The sequence below is a fragment of the Colossoma macropomum genome, unplaced genomic scaffold (assembly GCF_904425465.1).
Source record: "Colossoma macropomum unplaced genomic scaffold, Colossoma_macropomum, whole genome shotgun sequence".
NCBI lineage: Eukaryota > Metazoa > Chordata > Actinopteri > Characiformes > Serrasalmidae > Colossoma > Colossoma macropomum.
Window position 1 is genome coordinate 6,819,144 of NW_023494810.1, and position 24,839 is coordinate 6,843,982.

Sequence of the window (24,839 nt, forward strand, 5' to 3'; positions counted from 1 at the left end):
ATCACTGATAGGAGCTTAAACACCTGCCGAACTCTGGACCTCATCCGCTAAACAGCCCAGCAAATTTCCCAGTCCAATTACACTACGGTGCAGCCCAGCCATAACCTCAGGCACTTTTTTGGGATGAAATCTGATAGAGTTATGATAATGATCATGCAATAAAGCTTTAGATTAAATTAAATTAAATAAAGTAGAATTCAGTCTTTTAAGAATGCAACTAGGAGACTTACTTCTTTAGATCACAATGCCTGGCAGTCATTTGGGGACGAATAATGATTTGACAGTTTTATTTTCCAAACTATTACTGAAAGCACATATTGAAGATCTTTTGGCCCAAATGTGGGAAAAACATCTGAATGTTAACATTTAATATTGTTTTCCTGTAGGTTAACCTGCTTAGTCCTCCTCTAAATTAACTTCTTAAACTTCTGACATAGTGTACATTTTAAGGACAACACTAGCAATGCAAAAAAAAAAAACCCGTGGAGTGGATCTAGATAATATTATTTGAGTTTATTTGTCTTCAAATCAACAGGACCATGACATCACCCGCAGCTGCAAGTGTCCTTAACTAGCCGTCCCATCTTTCCTGTGCTGAGAATCAGCCCTGGGCTTCAGCTCCAGACAGAAAGACCAGACACCCCCCACCTCCCAACCCCACTGCAGTAAAGGAAGGGTGGGAAATCTAAAGTTTGTCCATCTATCCCTGCACATGAGGTGGGAAACATGGAGGTTTCTGGCAGCTGACCAGCACATTCTTGAGCCCCCTGCTCTATGTCACTGGATAATCTGCCTTGAAATGATTTACCAACTGCACGCATTGGAGGCGTGGTTGCATCAGGTTGTGTGATTTCTCACTCTCTCCCATCAAAGGCACCTTGACTGAGTGTATTAGGAGTGTCCTCGGACCTTAGAAGGGTCAGTGAGTTTCTGAGGGGCTTACGGAAACATGGTGTCACTTTCAAGCCTATTTTTGCAGTAAAATAAGTTTTAAAGTGATAAAATTTACATATTCCCCTCACTACAAATGTAGCTGATCTGCTAAGATGTGCTTATAGTTTGATTCTTTAGTTTTTCGCACTGTGGCTAATGTCTCTCAAATCCATACAGGGACAGTATGTAAAATGCTAAATAAAAAGAGAAAGCAGAGATTAGAAAATCCTGCATTAAATTGAAAACAGTACACATATAACATCAACTTTTTTGGGACATGTTGCAGGCATCAGTTTATTTACAAAATATAAAATCACTGCTTTCTGTTTTAATTTGCATTTTGTCTTTAGGGTGAGGGAGACACTTATCAACCTGGATTTTTTGCAGAACCATCACTTTAAAGAAAGAAACAAACTAAACAGAGAGAACACTGAGAGGATAGGCAAAATAGTCATTCAAACCCCAATTTAGTGCTTATTATACTTACTAAGTCTGGCAAAACAGACAAGAAAGTTCTGTTCAATGCAACAAATCATGTTTTCGCATAGTAATGTGCAAAAATCAAAGGCTCCCATCTTCTAAGATTTGGCAAACAGCATCAGATTGTCCCACCTCTTCAGGTAATTAAACTCACTAAGGGAAAAACCAGTTTGGATCTCTCTGTAAGTCACAGATTAAACTTTTAAGTTCTCTAACTTTAGAAAGCTGAATTCCCCCCTTTACTTAGCTGCAAAGTATAGGAGTTCAAGAATGCACTGAGGGGAAAGTCCCTTAGAAAATACATATAGAAGCAAAAAAAGAGACCCTTGGCTGTGATGTTGTTATGCTGGATGCGTACACCATGGCCAAACAAAGGGATGCTGTACGCCAGCAGTGAAACACAACCCCACAGATCAGACAAAAGAGAGGTCACAACTCTACGCAAATCACTGGCTGCTATGGATACGCTTGCAATAAAATGTCTCCTTCAGGCCTCCAAAGACAGAGCTGAATAGGTAAAAAGTAAATACATGCTATAAAGGCCATTTCTCCGCCCAACCAATCCTATGCTTTAAACAATTATTTGAACACTGCAAGAGAAAAGAAAATACAAGGTGTATCAGAGAAATATTACAGATTATTGAAAATGGCCTTGGAGTCCTCAAAATAGTTAGCCTTTAGATTAAATAACAGCTTCAAACCATTCAGGTATGATATTTCAGGAGGAAATCACCCAACACAGTTCAACACATTGCCTTTGTTTTAATCATTATTATGTTAACATATATTTTCTTTACCCTTTACGAACAATCTACAAAAATGAAGTCCCAGTTAATACCTGATAGAATAGTATTAGGCTACTAAAGTCTGGCTTTGAAATTGAGGACAAATTAACTGTTCCAAGTCAAGCTCCATTTTTTATGTTGTTTTTAGCCTCCCGGTTGCCGTTGAGGTCATTTTGAACAGAACTGCTATCACCAAAGAAACTCCAGTTCCACAATCATAGAAGTTAAACTGCTGAATTATAGCAGACTTCTAAAACTGTGGACATTACAGATTCATGCAGGAGTAATTACTCATATTACAGCACCTTCTCCATGTTAAACTAAGTCAGCTTGAATAAAGCTTAAGAAAATCACAGTGTTCTCCTAAAAAGTCACAAGTATGCGAGCATTGTCCGTTTTGGCATTTGCAATTAGCTAAATGTCTCTCAAACATAAACGTGCTGTGTGTCTTTTTGAAAAGGGACTCATCTGTGAACACAGTAAAAACCACAGAACAGACCCTGAAGCAATGGGTCATTAAAGTGTTATGTCTAACACTGAGAGAAATCAATAGTCACATAGCCTTTGTGGCCACTGCTATTGTTGGCCATAAGGACATGGCTCCTCCAGATCCAAAGACCACCCACTGAAGCCCACCAGACTGTCCCATTCCAGCTCCTGCAACCACGTGGATTTCTGCCTAAACAAAAGAACCGTTCCCATCCACCGATTAACGAGAACGGCAAACGAGAGCACTGGAGACATTGGTTCAATGCTCGGGAACCATTTCAATCTGCCTTGTCACTCTCAATCAAAGTAACTGCCTGTAATTCACTTCTGATTCCCTGATCAGGTTTTGCTACTTCTCAGCCATTGTGGTCTCCCAGAAAGAGGCTCTTGAGGAAGAAAGGAATGGAAAAGGGGAAGGAAGTCTTCATAAGCATCTCTGAGACGCCTTAAGGGCACTCAGACAAGGGGAGTCAAGTAGTCGTTTAGCCAACTGGTGCACTTGAGAGACAGAGAAAGAAGTGCTCTGCAGGCACACTTGGAAGCGTGCTAGCCAAAAGGGCCATTTGCGTGCATTTCCAGGTTTGTTTTATTAGGTACTTAAGGTAGAATTGGGAATGGATTTTTTGGGTACTGTGAAGGTTTTCATGCTGGACATCCTGGTCTCTTGTGTCTGTTTGACTTTTCACAAGTGGTTCTGCTAATCCTGTGTAAAGCTACATCTGGCTTTGGCTCTGGTATCTAATGGATCTGAGAGTACAGACTTAAGTCATAAAAGTTTAGACAAACATTGGTTTATTTTGGTCTTTTATTCTACCATTCTCATTTTATAATGTGATTTATTCTTTTGCTGCTTTTATTTTAATATGTAAAGAGTATTTGTGTCACAGTTAATGTATTAACTACATGCTAGCGTAATAAACTATTAACAGTACTAAGATGCCAAGAGTATCAGCTATTTCTTAGACTACACTGGACAGTACTTGCAGGATAGAAATTAATAAAAGCAAAGTTACAGCTCCCTTTCAAAACAGATGGAGCAGTATGAGAGCGAGAAGCTACCATGAAGGAGAAGTTGGAAAATGCTGCTGAATGTAGTAAATACATTCTGATAAAGCTTATATTATCCACTTAGATATGTTGTATTAAAAAAATCTGGTAAAAAGTCTGGCAGCAGGAAAGCCAGACAAAACCTGTTAGATAACAGTAAAAATATGTTTTCTAAACTATGGTAAGAATCTGTAAAATTCTAGTTATTTTATTAGAAATACTACCTTTTAGTTGTAATTTAATAGTTTCACAAGTTCAACTAGTTATTCTGACATACAGTATTTTACCACAATAATGACAGTTACAACCATTAAAATAAACACAAATGTCTGTGAAATAAAAGTGATTATTTGTTTTTGTAAATTTACATTCTACTCTTTCAATTAGTTGACAGCACTGTTATATACAGTATATGTGCGGCTTATTAATGTGTATTTAATGTTAAAAAAATGATTATTGACCTTAAAACCATTTTTTACAGTGTAGCTATAACTAAAACCTTTTTCAATGGAAAAAATTCTCTTTGGGGTCACATGAGCAAATATGACAACGCGAATTATCACAATCAACTGCACAGAGGAACGTAATTCGATTTGATTCAGTTTGATTTGGCAGCTCTAGTAAACAGCAAGATCTAACAAAGTTGAAAATCCACTGATTTCATTTAGTTTTTATCATAAACTACCATTTTGAGCAGCAAAAACATGATGGGGAATGTACTTCACACTTCAGTAGCCTTTTATTGTTTTTTCTGATGAAACAAATCGAAAGAGATTTGAATTCTGTTCTGAATGTGTACTGCAATTATATCACAGCCAATGTGGACATGCACATGACCCGACTGCTCTGCTGGAGGATTTTAATGAGTTAAAAGGGGACAAAGAAAAAGGGAAATCATGAGCGAGCTTGAGAAATCGCGAGAGAGCTACAGTGAAGGAATGAAAAAGAAACAGTCGTCCTTTTTCTCCTTTTTATCTCTTTAAGGTCTTAAATGCCCTAATACTTGTTTCTCATCACCATCAACAGCCAAATAATGATGGCAATTAGGCTAATTTGCTTAGCCTGGCTTTTAGAGCAGTAAGGTGGAGTAAATCCTCAAGATTGCCTTGTCTCTTTGTCCCTGCCGTAGTTTAAGTCCCTGGGGACAGATCTATCACTGGGGAAAAGCAGCACCCTGGAGACAACCTTTCAAATCTACAGACACAACCTATAGCTCTATACGGCCTCCCTTTCCACAGGTCTTACTGCTGCTTCTAGTTTTTACAGCTTCTCCAAGAGCCTGATCTTTCCTTGTGGAAGCTACATTCAAGCCTCCAAAGTGAATCGTAATGAATGAAATGCTGGGTGGATATAGGGTCTCTAGTTATGCAGGCAGTGGGGTGGGATGGTGGTTTGAGCCTTTCTTCCTTCTTTATCCTTGTTCAGTGGCTTAGAGAAAAGAGTGATTAGCTTGTCCACATTTTGCCGAGTGCGCCCGGGTCTTGAGTTACGAAGATAAAAGCCCCAACGTACTCTGGCACCGCCGCTTAAAGAGAGCAGATATTGTCACAGAGAGGAAAAACTAAACCTGGAGACTTAGGATGGAGACGTTAAGCAACGCGCAGGAATGTGTGTCGACAGACTTTTTTAGTGAGTTTAAAAACAAACCCGCGCTGGGTTGAGCGGGCGGCCTAATTCTTGCCAGTATAATGAGCAGTGTAACCTTCGCTGATGGACAAAGAGGCCTTTGAGGATAGTGTTAGCTCCGGTAATGAAACTCTGGTGAAAATCACAACCTGGGGGATCGACTGCTGCAAGCCTTCTGTCAGTCTTGGAGTACCACGAAAGATCTTTGGCCCAGGCAGTGCCCAGGATCTAGCTGGGGAATCTAGCTTTGTTTACATTGCATTTCAAGCTACTATGTTCAGAAGGGAATTTTGTTTCAACAGTAGACCTGTTCTGTGGATGCCAATGATGAAGACTATCACTGGGTACAGCTAGATCTTATTTGGACTAGCGTTGTCACGGTACCAAAGTTTTGATATAAATACCAACATTTTATAGTAATTATTATGATCAGTATAAACAATACTGTGGCAAAAACTTAAAAACAAGCATCACAGTCTGAACACCAAATGTTCATTAAATCAAACAATTTCAATCCATATGTTTACATCTTAATTAACACGTCTGTTTTTTTGTTAATTCAGTTTCTTTTTCATCAATACAAAACTCTTCAAAAGTAAACTGCCAACCTGGTGCTATCATTTTTAGTTTCTTTTTCAATTTTTCCTCAATTTTCTCCCAATTTAGTCATATCCAATTCTACCCAATAGTTAGGACTCCCCCAATCACACGATACCACCAGCACTAGGAGGGCGAAAGCTAGCACAGGCTTCCTCCGAGATCTGTGAAGCGCCACTGCATCTTTTCGAACTGCTGCTCACGCAACGTCTTTGGACAGCCGAATGCACTCAAAAGAAAGCGCCAACCGCCAGATCTGTTATATCAGCTAATAGATGCCTGCGCTGACCAGCATCACACTGAGTGATGGGGGGAGATACATGGGGGACAGTACATCCTACCCACCCAGAGAGCAAGGCCAATTGTGCTCTCTTGGACTCCCAGCCACGGATGGCTGTAGCATCGCCAGGGCGATCTTTGTTTGGAAAGTTAATAGTATTTATTGTTTACAATATCGCTGTTCTGTTAAAGTGTTTAACTTTTGATACTTTGTGCAAACTAATCTGGGCAAGAAATTTAGTTCCAAACCTGAATATATTGTCCTTGAATCTGACCCAACTCAACGCACGGCACCACGTTTAAAACCCGAATTAAGCTGTAGTTGGACAAAGTTCTGTTCAAACCCAACCAAAACCCGACCACCACCATGAGAAAAACTTCACATTCCTAAAAGTTTTTAGTTTCAATAAACTTTAGCCTATAAAATGCATGGTTTTCTGTTGACCTCATTGCCAACAACATGAATGACTCTAGCATATCAAATTAAAAATTGATTTAAGTTACATTTAAGTTTTGGGGATTTGGAGACTCTCTGGTGGAAATGTGTTAACATTCTGTAATGTTGTGCTTCAGAACCCCTCCTTAGATTGGAGGAATTTGATGAATGCAAGAGCATTGAAAGAGTATTCAAAGAGAACTGTTGGTGAAGGACGTGTCTTCTGAGAATGCCAGCAAATTATCTACTACTACATCTACTACTACTATCTACTACTACATCCTTCATCAGCGTAATGTGGATTTTGCATCTGAGCCAGACCTTCTTTTTGAGCCTGTGCGTGTGACATGACTACGTAAAGACAGAACCTGGCCTCAAAAAGTCCCGTGAAATTTCAACCCAACACCTCTGAATTTCAAATGCATATTTCAGCGTTTTAGGGTGACTCGCAGGACACCATATAACTCTATATATCATATCATCTGTCATATAACTGCAACAAAAACAGCTTACATTACGTACCTATTAGATTAAGTGACCCTTATAAGGCCCACAACAGGGAAACTTCACCTCTACATTTTACCCATCCGTGCAGTGAAACACCACATACACACTAGTGAACACACACACTAGCTGGCAGTGAGCACACTGGCCCAGAGTGGTGGGCAGCCCTACCCACAATGCCCAGGGAACAGGGTTGGGTGCCTTGCTCTGCCATGTACTGACAGCTCTGGGGATCGAACCAGCAACCTTTCGGTCACAAGGCTGGTTCCCTAACCTCCAGCCCATGACTGCCCTATGAGAAAAGTAAGGAGGAAAAAAACTAAACCTGGGGGAAATGCAGGCCGAAGGTGATGAGTTATGCAAAATTTCTGAAAACTATTAAGATAAAATCTGAAACCAAGCCAAGAAATGATGTTTGAACTTCAACAAAACTGGCATGCAGAGTTCTGACAGACATCAAGCTCTGCTGTGGGTCAAAGTTGGATTTAGTTAGGATTTTTCCTCTTACGCCAAAGATGAGCTGAGCCCTGTAGCTAGGAGAGCAGGGTAGACCTGCCAGGGTTGAGGATGAGGAGGCTGCTCTTCAAGGGGCACTGTCTGAGGTATGCAGGCTATGGCCAATGAGCTCAACCACTGTTAAATCCTATCAAAGGATTCCAGCCCGGTCCACTAGCAGGGCTAAACTCATACAAGGAGATGAGCCAGGGCCTCTGGCTGCCAAGCTGTTTGGGTTCTGCTCTCTTGTTACCAGGACAATGCAAGCTAGTGGACCTGTAAAATTTTCCCACCCAAGCCAAACAGGAGGAGGGATGAGCCTCTAAAAATGCTCTGTGCTCAGTGACGACAATTCAGACATCATGCATTATTAGAATATACAGCACAACTCAAACCTGTACCCTGCCTCTTAATTGAGAAGATGCTAGACAGAGTGTCCCAGAGCTGCTCATTCTACTACTTTACAGTCTTTTTGATGCCATATTTTAAGATGTCATGGTTAAAACTGAAAAAACACATCAAAATTAGGTAGTGCATTGTACCAGGACAGAAGTGATGTGTGTGCCACAAATGTTTAAGTACACTTTTATCACAGTTTTGTCTAGATGGTGGTTCTTTACTATTTTTATCTACCTGCTTGTTCAAGCAAATGTTTATTAGTTTTAACTAGCTTGCTTGAGACTTTTCCTCCATCTATGTGACACGTTTTTGGTCATGGTCACTGTAAACATACCTGAGGAAGTTCCACAGCTTAAGCTACAGTTAGAAACAACACTCCAGCGTCATAGGAAATCACTACACAGACACTGACTAGAACAAAGAACAATGCAGTGGCAGCACATCAAGGGGATTACAGCAAGTCTGACACTAAGCATTTTACAAGTTCCTAATTCCATAGTGGTTTTGTAGGAGCTGTAAAAGAACACAATGGCATGCATGAGTAGTTTCTTTGAGTGGTTCAGTTGTTTGTAATGCTTAGCACAACTGGACACTTTATGGTCCAAACATAAAGGCCTTTCAGATGTCAAAGGAAAGAATCCCTTGGTCCCTTCTCACAGATTTTATTTTATTTCATATTATATGTAGGGCCCTACTGGGGACACGGTGAAGTAGATTTTATAAGAACTGCCTTAAGAAAACCACAGTTTACAGTTAAACCCTCTCTGGTCACCACATATAATCTTTATTATCTAAGCAGTTTGTATAATGATTGTTTGAGAAGGTCATCTCTTTTTTCTTTCTTAATTACCCCTGAGATCTATCATTATGTTCACTGATTTTGTATAGTAAATGTCTCACTCATATTTTACATATGCAGTACTGTGCAAAAGTCAGAGATAACCCTTTTGTTTATTTAATTTTCAGTCAATGTGGCAATTAAACACAAGACATTCATTTTTCAACATCAGAAAAAAAGAAGTAAACATATTGTCGCTGTCCAAAAATAAAAAAAAAAGTATTTCCAAAATGGCAACTTTACAGTAGAAGGCAAAAATTTTCCTTACTTTTAATGTAAGTTAATATAAAAAGGTTTTGTTCCCAGCAACTATGGAGAATTTCTATTGGTCCATTCATCACAAAATTGTCAAACAATGTAAAATACAGCAGCTGCACTCAAATGAAAAATTATTATTTTTTTGGACAGCAGCAATATATTTACCAGAAATGTACACAAAAGTCTCCAACATTGAGAATAATATCAAATATATCAATACATTATTTGTCTCTCTTGTCATTCTTTACTCCTGAAAAGAACAGAAGCTGTGATAAAGGCAAAGAGCAAACACACTAATAACTGAAAATTTAGTTGAGTTGCTTTTGTTTATTTTTTTTTTATTTTTAAATTCTGTTTTCTGTTTTTCCCCTTGAAACCTTTGCACTGAAAAATGAATAAATGGTACTTAATGACTGTTCTGACTTTTGCACAGTACTGGAGACAAACCGAAATTACCAAATAATAATAATAATAATAATAATTACAATAAAAAACCCCAGCATTACTCAAATAAAAGGCTTTTCCACTTTGCCAGCGTCAGTGCAGAAAAAGACCTGTAATCTGGTAACATATTTATATATAACAACAGTGTGAAAAGAAGTTGTGACTGGACACAATTATAAAACAACACTGTACTTACGATACAGACATCCAGCTTCCCCATTGAGCTGTGACCATCCCGGACAGCACTTGTGCACAGTCTGGTAGTCCTGCCGATACACCTGTCTGTATGCGGTGTAGTACGCCGTCCTGCAACAAAAGGTAGATATGCTTTAGTATATTCCACTAATCACATTAACACAGTCTCCTTATCCCTTTATCATGCACCATTAAGACTCACTCTCAAGCCATGTGCCTCAGTCATCAGCTTTATATTAGCTTCTTTGAGGCCCTTTCTCAGAGTTGATTATGGGCTCAGTGTGTAAACGGGACTTCAACACTTGCCTTAGGTCATGTTTGTGGTTAGACGGCAAGTGAGAGACTTGGGCCATGACTAATGTTTGTGGATGAGCCTCAATGTGTAAAAGGCACAAAACACAAACAGTGTATAATTAGCGAAGCGTCTTTTGCCCTGAACCCTTTTATGTTGCTTTCTCAAAGCATGGGACCCAGTCCTGCGCTAAAGCCAGAGTTGCTGGCCCTGTAGTTTGGAGCCCTTGGAGCCTGGCTACATTACACTATGCTCACATCTCTTTGTTTATAGGTTCTAATTGCAGGCCTGGTGGCTTCTAAAAGCAGGGCTTAGCTCGCTAGTATGCTAAGTACACAGAGAAAGCGGGCCTGTGCAAGGCACCGAGGAACTTCCCTGAGTAGGGGAGGGGGTGGGGGGTCACAGGGACGGAGGGTGAGCTCAAGGCTCCTGCCTCACGGCTATGCTTGGATCTATTGGAGATGCCTGTCAAATTGCAGCTTTCTGGAAGAACGTGGCTACACCTTGCACTTTGAGGCCATAAGGAAAGACTTAAAGGCGCTGATTACAAAGGACAGATGAACAAAGGATGAGCAAAAGAAACAGAAAAATCCCAGTGTGTTTAAGTGATGGAGGATACAGAATGCAGCTTTGAGTGGATTATTTGAATCTATCTGTATCTCCAAAGCTTAGCACCATACTGTTACTGTGCATGCCAACTCTTGACTCTACAGTCTGATGAGACCAACCAGAGGGATTTTTAAAGCAAAGTCTTGGCTAAAAATCATTTTTTTAAAATTTTCTCCTTACACTAAATGCAGTTGTTCAGCATACACATCACTGGTGTCAGGGCAAAACCTTGTATCTCCATTTTTGTCATTTTTCATATATTGACCTAATTTTAAAATGACCAGCTGCCCTTTATGTTGTGTAAAAATGTTATGATGAATGGACCAACAGAAACGGTCCAAATTACTAAAGGCCATTACTATGTCTCCATTTACTTCCATTAAAAGTTAAGAACATTTTTCCTTCTCCTGTAAGGTTATTTTTTGGAGATACAAGGTTTTGTTCCAACAGCAGCGATAGGGACAACATTGGGAAAAAGTACAGAGAAAATTCAGGTTTTAAGGTCACTAATACTCTTTCTAGCTATGTAACATAAATTTTTCACTTCCATGGATAACAGTATGTCATACAGTGTCAGAAACCACATAAGCAAGTTTATTAGACATTTTTTAAATAGCTGTACATAATTTGAGGAAAGTCTGCAAAGATTTAAGCATACTGTTTGCAAAAATGCTGGTAGGAAATAAGCTTCCGTGACTTGTTAGCTACAGTAGTCTCAAAGCTCCAGCACGAAAAACAAAAAAAAACAAATGTTGAACACCAAACGTGATGGCTGAGCGATGACATTTGGGATTAAAAAATGAGGAAGACTTGTTCATTTTTTTTTTTTTTTCTGTCAAACTATCACTTTAAGTGCTGCATCTCAAGCAGATGCACTTAATTAGTTAAACAGAAAGACAGCCATTCAAGTCAAAATGAAAGTGCTTAGCCAGAAGGTGAGTCAGTCTGCCAATGTGAATGAAGTGTATTCTGGTTTCAGTGAGTCAACGACTGCACAAAAAAACACTTTTTGTTATTGAATAATACATTTGACATTAACCCTTAAAAGTTGGATGATGTCACAAAGTGTACAATTATGTGTACAGTCTTGATTTGAGTTGTGTTTGAGTTTTGATCTGTGATTTTTGCCATTTTTTGTAATTCTCTGACATTGAAACAACTGATCGATGGTCTCACCTCCTCTCATAGCCCATACACCAGGTCTGTCCCTGACATCCTTGCTTCCAAACTTTGACCATACGGGTGAAGGCCTGGACACAGGGCTGCATCTGAGCCACCAGTTTCACCTCCCGCTCCGCGCACACGTTCGGCCTGCCAGAGAACACATGAACAGACAGTGTGTCAGAGAGAGGGTTGCTTATGGGATTGATGAGTCACAATTAGTCAAGAAGTGTTTGTGTTGACCCTTCACTTTTGTTACATCTGAGCACCTTTTATATGAGTCAGACTAAATGTATCCTGAGGATAACAACAGTCTGCAAGATCCTACCTGTCACAAAGATTAATGGCACTGAAGATTTACAGTCTTGATTTTCTTACTGACTTACTGAATGACCCATCACTTCCTGTAACTTGGGTAATATCTATAGTCAGATGGCTTTAGAAACCAAAAAGTCAGCAATACAAATGTAAAGACACAGTTAAAGAAGCACTGAACACTTTTTAACCTACCTGTCGCATCTGTAACATATAGGAAACGTGTTAACTGTAATGAAAGCCAGTGCTCTATCCTTAACCTTCAGCTTCTGCCCATTCACTTCAGTCATTCATGTGTCCTTAATTCAACAGGTTTTCTGTTCTTTCTGAGTATTGAGAAACTGTTTCTGCTGTAACTGGCTCTACACTACAGATGCAGCAGATAAGCATAAGCCAGAGTATTACTTTAATCTTTATTGCATGACATGACTATGAATACGTTACCTGGTGTCTGAAACATTGTTTTATGAGACGTTTTGGCTTTAAATGTATCTTTAAAACGCAATTAAGGTAGAAAGGTACATGTAAGCTGTTGTAAGGCAAAATATTACCCAAAGAAAAGGTACTTTCTCAGATGTACCGCTATTTTGCCATTATCAACACTACATATAAAAACTCCTAAGACAGGTTTTAGATTTCACAGGTTTCACTGCTGGTTTTAGATACGAAATGAACTGGCTATATCTGCGTTGTAGACATCGCAACTACTGATTCCCCATCATGTAAAGAAATCTGAGTTTCTCTAGAATGGCACATTTCACATCTAACCATCTCAATGATTGAATTATGCAGATAATTTTGAAAAGTCCCCTTCAACTTAACTAGAGAATGTAGTTGCAGTCACAATGCTCATTCATGTCACCCAACACAGTCACACCAGAATAAAAAGGTGCTTCTCTTACATGTCCAGGTACTCAGTCCCCAAATCCACGACGCACTTAAAACTTCAGATTTCACGTTAATGTACACTTCTGACGTTATTCACTGGACATGGAGTGATGTGGTCACGCTGAATTGTCATATGTGGGCTCCTCACACACTATCACGTTATTTTTCTCTCACATTAGCAATTCTAAACTACACTGAATAATGGTGCTTTGAATGTACTATAAATTATATAAATTAATTGTTTCTACTAAAAGGAGCTGAAAGACAGCAACAGTGTTGATGTAGCTATCGATTTTATCCATGCGCAGCCCGTCTGGTAACTTACATCACATAACCACATGGTACGAAGCTGAACCTGGCGTCTTGTTCAAATTTCCCGTTCCACCTTAAATGGCGCAGCTGTTACATTCCGGCCACCGGCGCCAGAGCGCAACTGCTGCACTATTTAAGGTGGAACGGAAAATTCGAATAAGAAGCCAAACCTCGCAGGCTTAACTGCATTTAAATCGAATAAATGTAGTCAAAACAGACTGGTAAGCACGTTTACTGGCGAAGTTACCTCAGATATGGGCTCATTCGTGCTATACTCTGTCAGGTTAGCTCACATTTGAAGCCACATTACTGACGCACCGTTAACTGATAAGTGCACCTTTAGTGGGCATGTCAAACAAGTTAATGCTCAAAGTGTATGGATACTTGCGATGTATGGATACTAATGACATATATAGCACACTTTTAGCTAAATTAGTTACAACTACAACACGAGATAAAGACGAATACTCACATGTAAGGCATGAGATCCCTTCCATAGCGAGTTGTTGCGTAAATTCCTTTAATTAAGATAATTAGTAAAGGTGTAACGATTAAATCCATCCTCTGGAATCGTTGGGAACAGCAAGGAACGACGCTAATGAAGTTCATTATGCAACAGAACAAAACTAAAATGTCTAAAAGGGAAAAGAAATCAGCTCCATGCTGTAACGTCCCAAGACAGTGTGGAAAGAGCTGAAGAGTGGAGAGCGGAATTCAGGAGGGAAGAGAGATGGGGAGGGGACCAAGTCCCAAACACACGGAGTACCAAATAACACCTAACAGACACCCACCACTCGAACTCACCTCAGAGACATACTCGACTCATATTACCTCAGAAAATGACCAAATATTACCTCAGAGACCAGCCACCTCAAAAACTACAAAATATCGCCCCAAAGACCAAATATTACCTCAGAAAATGACCAAATATCACCTCAGAGACCAGTCACCTCAAAAACTGACAAAATATCGCCCCAAGGACCAAACATTACCTCAGAAAATGACCAAATATTACCTCAGAAAATGACCAAATATCACCCCAAAGACCAGCCACCTCAAAAACTGACAAAATATCACCCCAAAGACCAAATATCACCTCAGAGACCAGCCACCTCAAAAACTGACAAAATATCGCCCCAAAGACCAAACATTACCTCAGAAAATGACCAAATATTACCTCAGAAAATGACCAAATATCACCCCAAAGACCAGCCACCTCAAAAACTGACAAAATATCACCCCAAAGACCAAATATCACCTCAGAAAATGACCAAATACTACCTCAGAAACCAGCCACCTCAAAAACTGACAAAATATCACCCCAAGGACCAAACATTACCTCAGAAAATGACCAAATATCACCTCAGAAAAGACCAAATATTACCGCAGAAAATGACCAAATATCACCCCAGAGACCAGCCACCTTAAAAAAATTACAAAATATCACCCTAAAGACCAAATATTACCTCAGAAAATGACCAAATATCACCCCAGAGACCAGTCACCTCAAAAACTAACTAAATTTCACCCTAAAGACTAAATTTCACCTCAGAAAATGGCCAAATATCACCTCAGAGACAAACCAAATCTCATCTCAGAAAATGACCAAATATCAAATCAGAGACACACAACCAAATATCACCTCAGAAAATGGCCAAACACCACCTCACAAAAAAAAAAAACAGACCACATACCTCACAAACACTACACGCCTTAAAGTGAACTGAGACATGCAGAAGTAAACATTAACTGAGACACACAGGACATATGCACACAATTACATATCACCCCTGCTGAAGAAAACAGCACACACCAGCATGCATTTCATGCTGGTTTAAGCTAGTCTGTGCTGGTTTATGCTGGTCTGGTGCTGGTTTAGCTGGTCACCCCAGCATGGCCGTGCTGGTTGACCAGCATTCCAGTGTCAAAACACAACATATGCTGGCTTTGGCAGCTTATCAATTTCCAAAGCTAACCAGCATCAAAGCACAACACATACTGGGATGCTGGAGACCAGCAATGCTGGTCTATGCTGGTTATTCTAGCAAGGTCCTCAGAGAAATGACCAAAACCATGTCTCAGACAGCAAACCTGAGACCTGTATCATCTTAGAAAATTACCAGAGCTGCGCCCAAACCACACACTGCTATACCATTCATACTACACTAATGAACAGACTTTTCTTGGTGGTGTACTATTTTTGACATAGTATTTAGTATGGTAGCATGTGGTTTTGGACACAACCCAAATATCACATCAAAGATCAAAGATCACACCAGAAAATTACCAAATATCACCTCAGAGACCAAATATCACCTCGGAAATTGACTAAACATCACCTCAGAGACCAAATATCACCTCAGAAAATGACAAAATATCACCTCAGAGAGCAAATATCACATCAGAAAATGACCAGACCTCAGAGGCTGAATATCAGAGGCATCGCTAGGACAGTTTTAGGAGGGGATTTTAATCCATCCCTGGTCCCCAGAGTCAGATTTATGTCACTTTCTAATGAACTGAACATGCTAAAAAGTCCATGTAGTTACTTATCTTTTTGGTATTTTAGTGTTTCTCCTGCTCTAAATCTGAACAAATCAACTCATTGAATATTAACATACTGCTCACGGGTTTAAAATGGATATTACTAGAGAGAAAAAATAACATCTGCAGCTTCATTCAACCAAGTATACATGTTAACTTAATGGCTGTACAGGCATGTATTCTTTCATGCTTCCTCAGTACGGAAGAAGAAGAAATCTCACACAAATGATCTATTGGCAGTGCAGGTTACACACCAGGCTGCACATGCTACAAATGCTACAGAGCCATAAGCTGGGCAAAGAGGCATGCAAAGTATTCAGTGGTTCAAATATCAAGGGTCATTGTCAGTCAAGGTTCAACACCTCCTTCCATGGTTAGAACACAATCAGCAAGCTAAAATGCACCTACAAAAACATCTACTGGTATTTTAAGACACTTGGAAAGGGGGGTTGGGGGGCTGCAGGCATGCACAGTATGTGGAAACACATATGGGAAGGGTTTTAAATGAATGATGGTCAAATTATGATCTAATTGATCATTAAAATTCTTCAAGATGCGCAGATCATTTATTACAACAATTATGGAAAAATGAACCACACATATCTTCTCTTCACACAAAAAAAAAAAGTGGTGGTACATTCAAGGTAAATCTCAAATGGAAACTCAGTATTCTTTAAAATTTTCAAGCTTTGTCAGCAGTTTTTACTGTAAAGTTTTCACTGGCATGAGTAATAAACATCTACTTATGACGATCAATATTTATGAGAGCTTATTTTGGCAAGCCAAGGAGCATGGACTTCAAGTACCTAATAAAAAAGCACTCACCTCACCTACAGGAAGCTGGGTGATTTACGTCTTTCTTACCTAACATTGCTGTCTACAGTAGGACTGCATGATAAGGAGAAAATACTTATTTGTATTAAAATAAGTATTAAATACTTATTATATTGCTTCATTTTGTGATCTGCCTTGCAAAAGATTAGAAACACATTGGTAAATCAATAATGGTGGACAATTAACACCGATGTTTAGATTTGACTGATATTTCAAACCTATAATTGATGATAAATTTATTGAGCTCTGGGAGAGCAAAGTGTTTCGCTGGCTTTGGGCTACTACACTAAAATTTTGGCCTTTTATGTGTATAAATCAGAATTGACATCAACAGAGAATATCGTATATCAGCATTGACACATATCGCTGCATTTTGTAATATCAGTATTGAAAAGGAAAATATCGTAGTAAAAAATAACAATGAATTTCAGGCTTTAAACTATGGTGACATGCAACCAGTTTGCTCTTCAGGCTAATTTTGACATAGAATGTTATCGAGTTATGTCACCTTGAGCACCTTGACCTCTTTAAACACTTCCTAATGTCATTGTTCAGTCAGACTGCTGTGGAAAAGCTTTGTCTGATTTCTTCAAGCTCCGATACTCTGCTACTTTCTCTCAGAGGGGTTTAGATCTGGACTGTTGTTTGTTAAACCATGTTTGACTAGAGGAGGCTTGTTTTCACTATTGGCTTGCTGCTTGACCCACCTGCAACTCAGCTCCAGCTCACAGACGCAGGGAACTATTTCTTTGACACTAAACAGAACTTGCGTTCCATTCTGTGATGACCAGAGCCAAGTCCCAGTGCAGCAGAACATCTCCAGTTCACAATGCTGCCACCATCACATTCAACTACTGGCATGTTCTCAGGTATAATGGAACACAGTTCTGTACAGTACCACTGTTCCAGACCGGTTGAGGATTATTTGGGCAGTTATAAATTAAACAAGTGTTCATGTTTTTCTTCACCTCCCACCTTACCACTCTGCTGTGAATTACGATTTTGCAGTGTGTCCTTGTTATAGAAAACCAAATCCTGCCGCCCTTGGGCCTGCATGCGTCCAGGATCATGGTTGCCGGTTTACCTGAAACAGGTGTGTTTGGGAGCTAATGTTTGGTTCCACATCAAAACTTTATGGATTGGAGGCCAGACAACATCCATCATAGTGAGACATAGTAACAACATATTAGGAAATGAAGTCAAAATCCATCTGTTTTATCACTGTAACCACAGCTGAGTATCTCTGTGCAAGCATTTTAAAACTATGAAGTTAGAGAATAAATCCATTTTTTACAACTTATTTTTCTTTTAAGAATTTTAGTACTTTTACTAAAAAACATACAGTTTGAAGTTACCAAAATAACAAACCACAACCCCGACACCATGCATTCGTCACTGACTATATTGTCACTGTACCAAAGGAAATTGTTCAGGACTAATATTTATTATACAAAAACATTTATATGATCATATGACTCATTGAACTTGATATGAAACCCAGCTATCTCCTTTATTGGTATGCAGCTTTGTCTTTTTAGCCTTCAGCCCACCACAGACATTACGTTTTGGCCCCCACAGACAGAAAAGTTTGGACATTTCTCCTCTATAATAACATAAGATATTGCAAACAGAGTAAAAATGCAGAAAATCAGAAGAAGTAGTGTAAGTCATCCTGGCACTGTAAAAACTGCAGTACTCAGACAGATATCTTAAACAAACATAAGAGAAAACACTGTATTCTGTACATGCACTGACAAAAAGAACTGAGTAATTGTAAAGGTTTTTAGAGGCTGATCTGTCACTCAGACTGACTTTGTTTTTGGTCCCATTTTGTAAAAAGATGGATCCATTTGGGAATAAATTGAAAAAAGGTTTTATGTTATGCAGAATCAAAGCAGTAATCTACAAGGACCAAAGCAGGACTGACCCACTGACTCACATAACATGCACCATCACAGTGTTTACATAGGGGTTACACTGCCACCTACTGGGCACCAAATTAACTACACTGTTAAAAGAGCTACATTCAAAGGTAGCTGATGTGGTGGCACCTTTAGAATCAGTGTCAAACTGAGTTCCTTCTGGATCACAGCTCTGATGAGTTTTATAAGGTGCATTTAACTCTGCAAAGCTGTGAACTGATAAAAATCCATTTCCACACCCCTAATTCAAAATAACACCTATTGCAAACATTTTTTTATCTATTTATTTTTCTACATATAGACATGAATGATACTATCCACATATGTTAACTCAATCACTTTCACATAAACCACCTACAAGCATGAAGATCTGGTATGTTTTCTGATTATGTCTAAGAAACTTTTAACCAGAAATCTTAACTGGTAGTTACCCTTTACTGGTATTTAGCAATGTTCAGGGCATAATGTTTTTTATGGCTAAGGAGAAGTATTAATGTAACATCAGCACCACTTTGTGTACAGCGGTCCCAAAAAGTATTTGGGAATTAGTCATGAAACAAAATGTCAAATCTAGTCGTTTTAATAATTAATTTATTCTTTGAAAGGCTGAAGCATTTTTAGAGACCTTAAAGATTACTTTAAGACTGACATGTCATTATTTTTGCTTAGCAGAGTTTATGATTTTTTTAGATTGTCCTGAGTCTAGTCAGTCTATTAGTCTGACTGAGTTGTGGAAATCCATGTGCTAAACATTGGATAACGATACATAAATGAAAAGCCTAGAATATCTGTAAAGAGAATCTGAGCTTTTTTAATCAACAGTCATTTGATGTTATTAAATTCTGTGCTATTTTTACACTACATTTATGTTCAGTAATTAACTGAACTGCAACTTCTGGTCAAACTCGAGAAGAAACTACAGTGTGTACCAGAAAGTATTTTAGTTGTAAGACTATTTGAGTTTTGCTGACATCGTGTGGCTAAAATCAGAACAACATCCCTGCTGGAAAAAACAGTACCTGGTCTCAACTGGTCTACGCTGGTTTAGCTGGTCCCCCAGCATGGTCATGATGGTTGACCAGCATACTAGCAACCAAAACACAACATATGCTGTTTTTGTTGGTGATCCATGTAATAACTTCCATTGCTGCTGACCAGCACACCAGCATTCAAAACACAGCATATGCTGGTATGCTGAACGTTTGCTGGTGAGCAGTGATGCTGCTCTATGCTATTTTTTCTAAGAGGGATGTGAAATTTAGAGATTTCAAATAAACATCACAAAATAAACCTTTCTCTGCTGAAAAAACAGCTTCCATGCTGGTCTATACTCTGTCTGTTACTGGTTTAGCTGGCCACCCAGCACACCAGCATCCAAAACACAACATATGCTGGTTTCTTCACGGAACAAATCACATAGTGTTGTAGGTGTTTTTTTTTTTTTACTGTGAACGTTAGACGGTGAAAAGTCCACTCCAAAAGCAAACCAAGGGCGTGTCCACCGAATGCTCTGCCCTTTTTGGTTTTTATCTGTTTAACTCAGCTCAGCTGACTCACTGTGATGTGTGCGGTGAGAACAGGCCTGAACGCAGCCCAGTAGCGACTTATTACCAGTTTTAAAGTTTCACACTGTTCGCAGTCTGTCAGTATGTCGTTGTGTCAAACCGGACAGTCAAAGATCCCAGCTACTGTTTTGGGGACGATGACGTTTGGAGGGAGTGCAGATGCAGACCTGAGCAGCAAAATGGTCCAGGTGTTTCTGGAGCGCGGTCACCAGGAGCTGGACACTGCCTTCATATATACAGGTGGACAGTCAGAGAAAATAATAGGAGGCATGCAATTTCAAGACAGGTATGGCCTTTGATAGCAGTCCCTGCAACACAATACTGATGATGTAACCTATAAGCACCATATGGATTGCTTCACTTTCATTGCCCACCTTCCAGTGACCTTAACAATACATGTACTTCTAGCTCAGCTTTGGAATTGGGCCAGGAGGATCAAAGCTCTTTCCTAAGTTTCCTGCAAGGAATGTCCTCAGATAGCCTTTTTAGAACTTGGGTAAAATTGCCCATTTGGTGCACTCTGTGCATTAAAATATTGTTTATCGTAGCACTCAGTAATTCCCAGTTCTGGGGAGAGTCCAGCACAGTTTAGTGCTGTTTTTCTTGAACAAATAAAGCAACTAAACCTAAAAATTAAAGAGGCACTCAGGCATAAAACTAGCATCAATCAGACTCCTCTGTTCCCTCCTCTGTTAACTTCATAGTCGTGATGTGATTAAATTGCTGCAAAACTAGACAATCAAACAGAGGCCAATTTTAATATCTTATTTAATTATTTCTGTATGTATATATGTTTTTAATTCTTGTTCCCCAGTTAAAATTGCCACCAAAGCGAATCCACTGGAAGGCAATTCACTGAAGCCAGAAAGTTTGCGGTTTCAGCTGGAAACCTCTCTGAAGAGGCTTCAGACCCAGAGTGTGGACATCTTTTACCTGCACTTTCCTGACCACCAGACCCCTATTCAGGCCTGCAATGAGCTCCACAAAGAGGTAGAGACAACCCAGCTTGTCTTGTCTTATCAAGGCTTTTACTAAAGTATCATATACCTACACCTGCCGACAAGCTGTGTATTGCTTTGTGACTCTAGAAAAAAAAACTTTTGTTTTTGTTTTCAGTGCGTGAAAGATGGTCTAGAAGTGGATGCATTACTTATTTGTTAAAGCTTAAATACTCAGATATTAGTCTTTTAGCAAAGGTTGAAACTTAACTAAGCATAATCTAATGTTATGCTAATTTAGGACTGATGAATTGGTGAAACTCACTGGAAGGCGTCCAGTTCAGAATTATTTAGTGTTTCTGACAAAATATTCACCATAATAATAAAAATAACACTAAAACATAATCTAAACAAATGCAGATTCCTCCTGTGCAGAAGAAAAGTAATGCAACCTTAAAACTAACTAATGTTAAACTGAAATTGAACCCCCCCCCAAAAAACTTCATAAAAATAAAACAAGTTGTAAGTTCGATAATCCCGCTTCAATAACAATGACAACACGCTGTACACCTGTCCTTTTAAAAGGTTTTGTTATTGCATTAGTGTGAGGATTAGATCTGGTTTTACTGAGGGGGCTCTGGCTTCAGCAGATTTCCATTAATTCTACATTTTTTTAGTCTTAGACTTGTAAAAGTGATCCATGTTGCAGATTCAAAACTGGATTTAAGTCACATATCTAGTTGTTGTTCAAAGTAATCCAGTTTCAGTAGGGCATTAAAAAAGGAAACAAACCTTCCAGGATTAGGAGTTTAAGCTGTGTAATTACTGACAATGTCATCTTTGAATTTTATTTCACTCTTTAAGTTCCTTCAGATCGCATATCTAACTTTTAATATTTTATATTATCAGGGAAAGTTCAAGGAACTGGGCTTATCCAACTATGTCTCCTGGGAAGTGGCTGAAATCTACTCCATCTGCAAACACAACAACTGGGTGCTTCCCACAGTCTATCAGGTGAAAGTGAAGAAGCATATATATATATATATATATATATATATATATATATATATATATATATATATATAAAAAAAATCTGTATTTTTTGCCTGTGTGTTATACACGGAGCCTAAAGCTCAGTTTTTGATCTGTTATCTGGTTTTTAAAGGGCATGTACAATGCCATCACACGACAAGTGGAGACAGAACTCATTCCATGCTTGCGACACTTCGGCATCCGTTTCTATGCGTTCAATCCGCTCGCAGGTACGGCACTGCTCACGTCTTTTATCGTGACCTTTAGTGTCACAGTCTTTGAAGAAGCTTGACTGTTTTGTCTGTGCAGGTGGTCTGCTTACTGGGCGGTATCATTATGAGGACAAAGATGGGAAACAACCTGCAGGACGCTTCTTTGGATCTAAGGTAGCTGCTATCTACAGAGACAGGTAATGATAAAGCTTGGTCTCAGTATATTAGAGTAGCCATTATAAAGTTTTTAAATCTTGTGTTTTTATACTTCAGTGTTCTCTTTTAAAGTGATTAGTTCAGGATTAGTTTAGTTATGCACTGGAGCTGTGAGACCAACTAATCTAAAACAAACTTACTCATGTAGTTTGTTACAATAATCTATAAACATGTACAGCCATTGTACAGTAGCAGCAGCCATTTTATAGCCTGAAATGCCCAGTTGATAACAGATAGATTAGAGAACATCATAGTCAGAGTTGCTAACTGGTGTTTAGTCACTCAGCTCCAGTGCAAAACTAAAGAAGCAAATTTGGACACTAAACATGGTTAAGAAGGAGATCGCTTCAATAGATTTTTGGCTGAACATACTTGAAAGACTACTTGCTGAAAAAGACCCGAATCATCAGCAATTCTCAGTCGCTGTAATACAGTGTAGCTGGCACAGTGGAATGAATGTATTAATTAATACATGGAGCTGAAATGATTCTGAGGGACATATGTCTTGGTGTAAAATAGCTCATTTTGCCTAGTGCCTGTTCTCAACATTCCTCTGTGATGGGGGTTCTGTGTTAAAGGTGCTCTACGGAATGATGTTCAAAAGCAGAAATAGGTGATTTTCTGTGGCATTCTTCATCTGTGACGAAGTACCTGTGTTTTAGGTACTGGAAAGAAAGCCATTTCCAAGCCATAGCTGGCATTCTTAAGGCTCTTGAAGCAGCATATGGTTCACAGAGGCCAACACTGACATCAGCCGCCATACGCTGGATGTATCATCACTCTCAGCTGAAGGTAGGAGTTCATCAATCCTAAAAGGCCTGTCTGCATCACAGATCCCAACTGATCTGATCTGGTGTCAGCTTAAAGGATTGGCATTAAGACTCAATGAATTGGTTGTGGTCTCCAGAAAGGATGGGGATGAAATCACAGTACAGAACACCATGTGTCCATAAGTATCACTTCAAATTAGTGAATTCAGCTACTTTAAGGGAACACATTGCGCACAACGCATAATGTCCATTGAAAAGCATTTCCAATAGCATCGGACACTCTGGAGCAGCTGCACATGAACCTAAGGCCGCCATGCTCAGTGCCAGGCATCGGCATAGCCGATAATAGCTGACCCACGTAGAGAATGTTCAGTGCTAAACATGACTTTATAATGACTTGTAAACACCTTGATTATCATTCAAATTGCTAAGTAATCACTGAGCCAGTTTATCGAGAACATTTGACAAGAAATGTTGGATGGTGCCAAAGGTATGAGATAGCGCTCCATCATTTCAGAGAACTACTACTCAACATCCCAAAGCTGGGGGGGCTTTATACCCCTCTGGCTGAAACTTGGCGCTGGGCATGATGATCTTAGGCTTATGTGCGGCTGCCCTAGAGCATCCCGTTCTATTAGCTTTTTGACAAAGATGGTAACAAACGCCATAAGCAATGAGTGTAGCTTAAAATAGCTGAATTCACTAATTAGATATATTTTAATATAATTAATATTTTAATTAATATATATTAATAACATCATGACTTAATTAGTGCCTATATTTTAATCTAATGTATTGTATTCTATTGCTTTATATCCATAATACTGTTTGCAGTGTATATAAAAATTCAGCTGCAGACTTCAGACAGCAGGACGTTCTCCCACACGAAGCAACACCTCTTTCCATAATCATGTGTTACTTGAATGACTTAATGTATTATTTGTATCTTGAGTGTTTCCTGGTTCTAAGCTCACTCTGGTACTTTCAGGGTGATCTTGGTGATGGTGTCATCATCGGGATGTCCACCATGGAGCAGCTTCAGGAGAACTTGGCAGCAGCTGAAGAAGGCCCTCTGAAGCAGGAGGTCGTGGATGCATTCAAGCATGGCTGGGACCTGGTGGCCCACGAGTGCCCCAGCTACTTCCGTTAGACATTGTATTGAAGGATGACACCTTTAATCTGACTTATTTTAAAAGACTACATGCATAAGTGATCATGTACCGTTGATTCCACCACTGTTACTGACAATTCAATCTAAACATTGTGTGCACACTGTAGTGCATGTAACAATATGCAGTTTATCAGAGGTAAACCACAAAACACACTGTGAACCATTGTAAAGATGATTTTGTAATGCGTCTTCTGTAATAATCACAAATGGTAAACAGGTGATGGTCAACTTACCACAGCATGAGTGAAATAAA

General features: G+C 39.2%; 2 protein-coding genes across 2 annotated transcripts in view; one reads left to right on the forward strand and one right to left on the reverse strand.

Moving 5' to 3' along the window:
- Window positions 1-13,951, reverse strand: part of megf6b (multiple EGF-like-domains 6b) — a 109,297-nt gene extending 95,346 nt beyond the window's left edge. The window contains exons 1-3 of the mRNA XM_036559972.1: window positions 13,855-13,951; window positions 11,883-12,017; window positions 9,807-9,916 (exon numbers count right to left, since the gene is read on the reverse strand). Coding sequence (XP_036415865.1) covers window positions 9,807-9,916; window positions 11,883-12,017; window positions 13,855-13,943 — 334 coding nt within the window. The 5' untranslated portion in view covers window positions 13,944-13,951. The remainder of the gene's footprint in view (window positions 1-9,806; window positions 9,917-11,882; window positions 12,018-13,854) is intronic.
- Window positions 13,952-17,543: 3,592 nt separating this feature from the next.
- LOC118799993 (aflatoxin B1 aldehyde reductase member 3-like) lies at window positions 17,544-24,565 on the forward strand. Its single transcript, XM_036560142.1, has 8 exons — window positions 17,544-17,629; window positions 20,297-20,532; window positions 21,059-21,237; window positions 22,095-22,199; window positions 22,351-22,447; window positions 22,527-22,626; window positions 23,308-23,437; window positions 24,404-24,565. The coding sequence occupies exons 1-8, from the start codon at window positions 17,544-17,546 to the stop codon at window positions 24,563-24,565; spliced, it is 1,095 nt and encodes a 364-aa protein (XP_036416035.1).
- The last annotated feature ends 274 nt before the right edge of the window (window positions 24,566-24,839 follow it).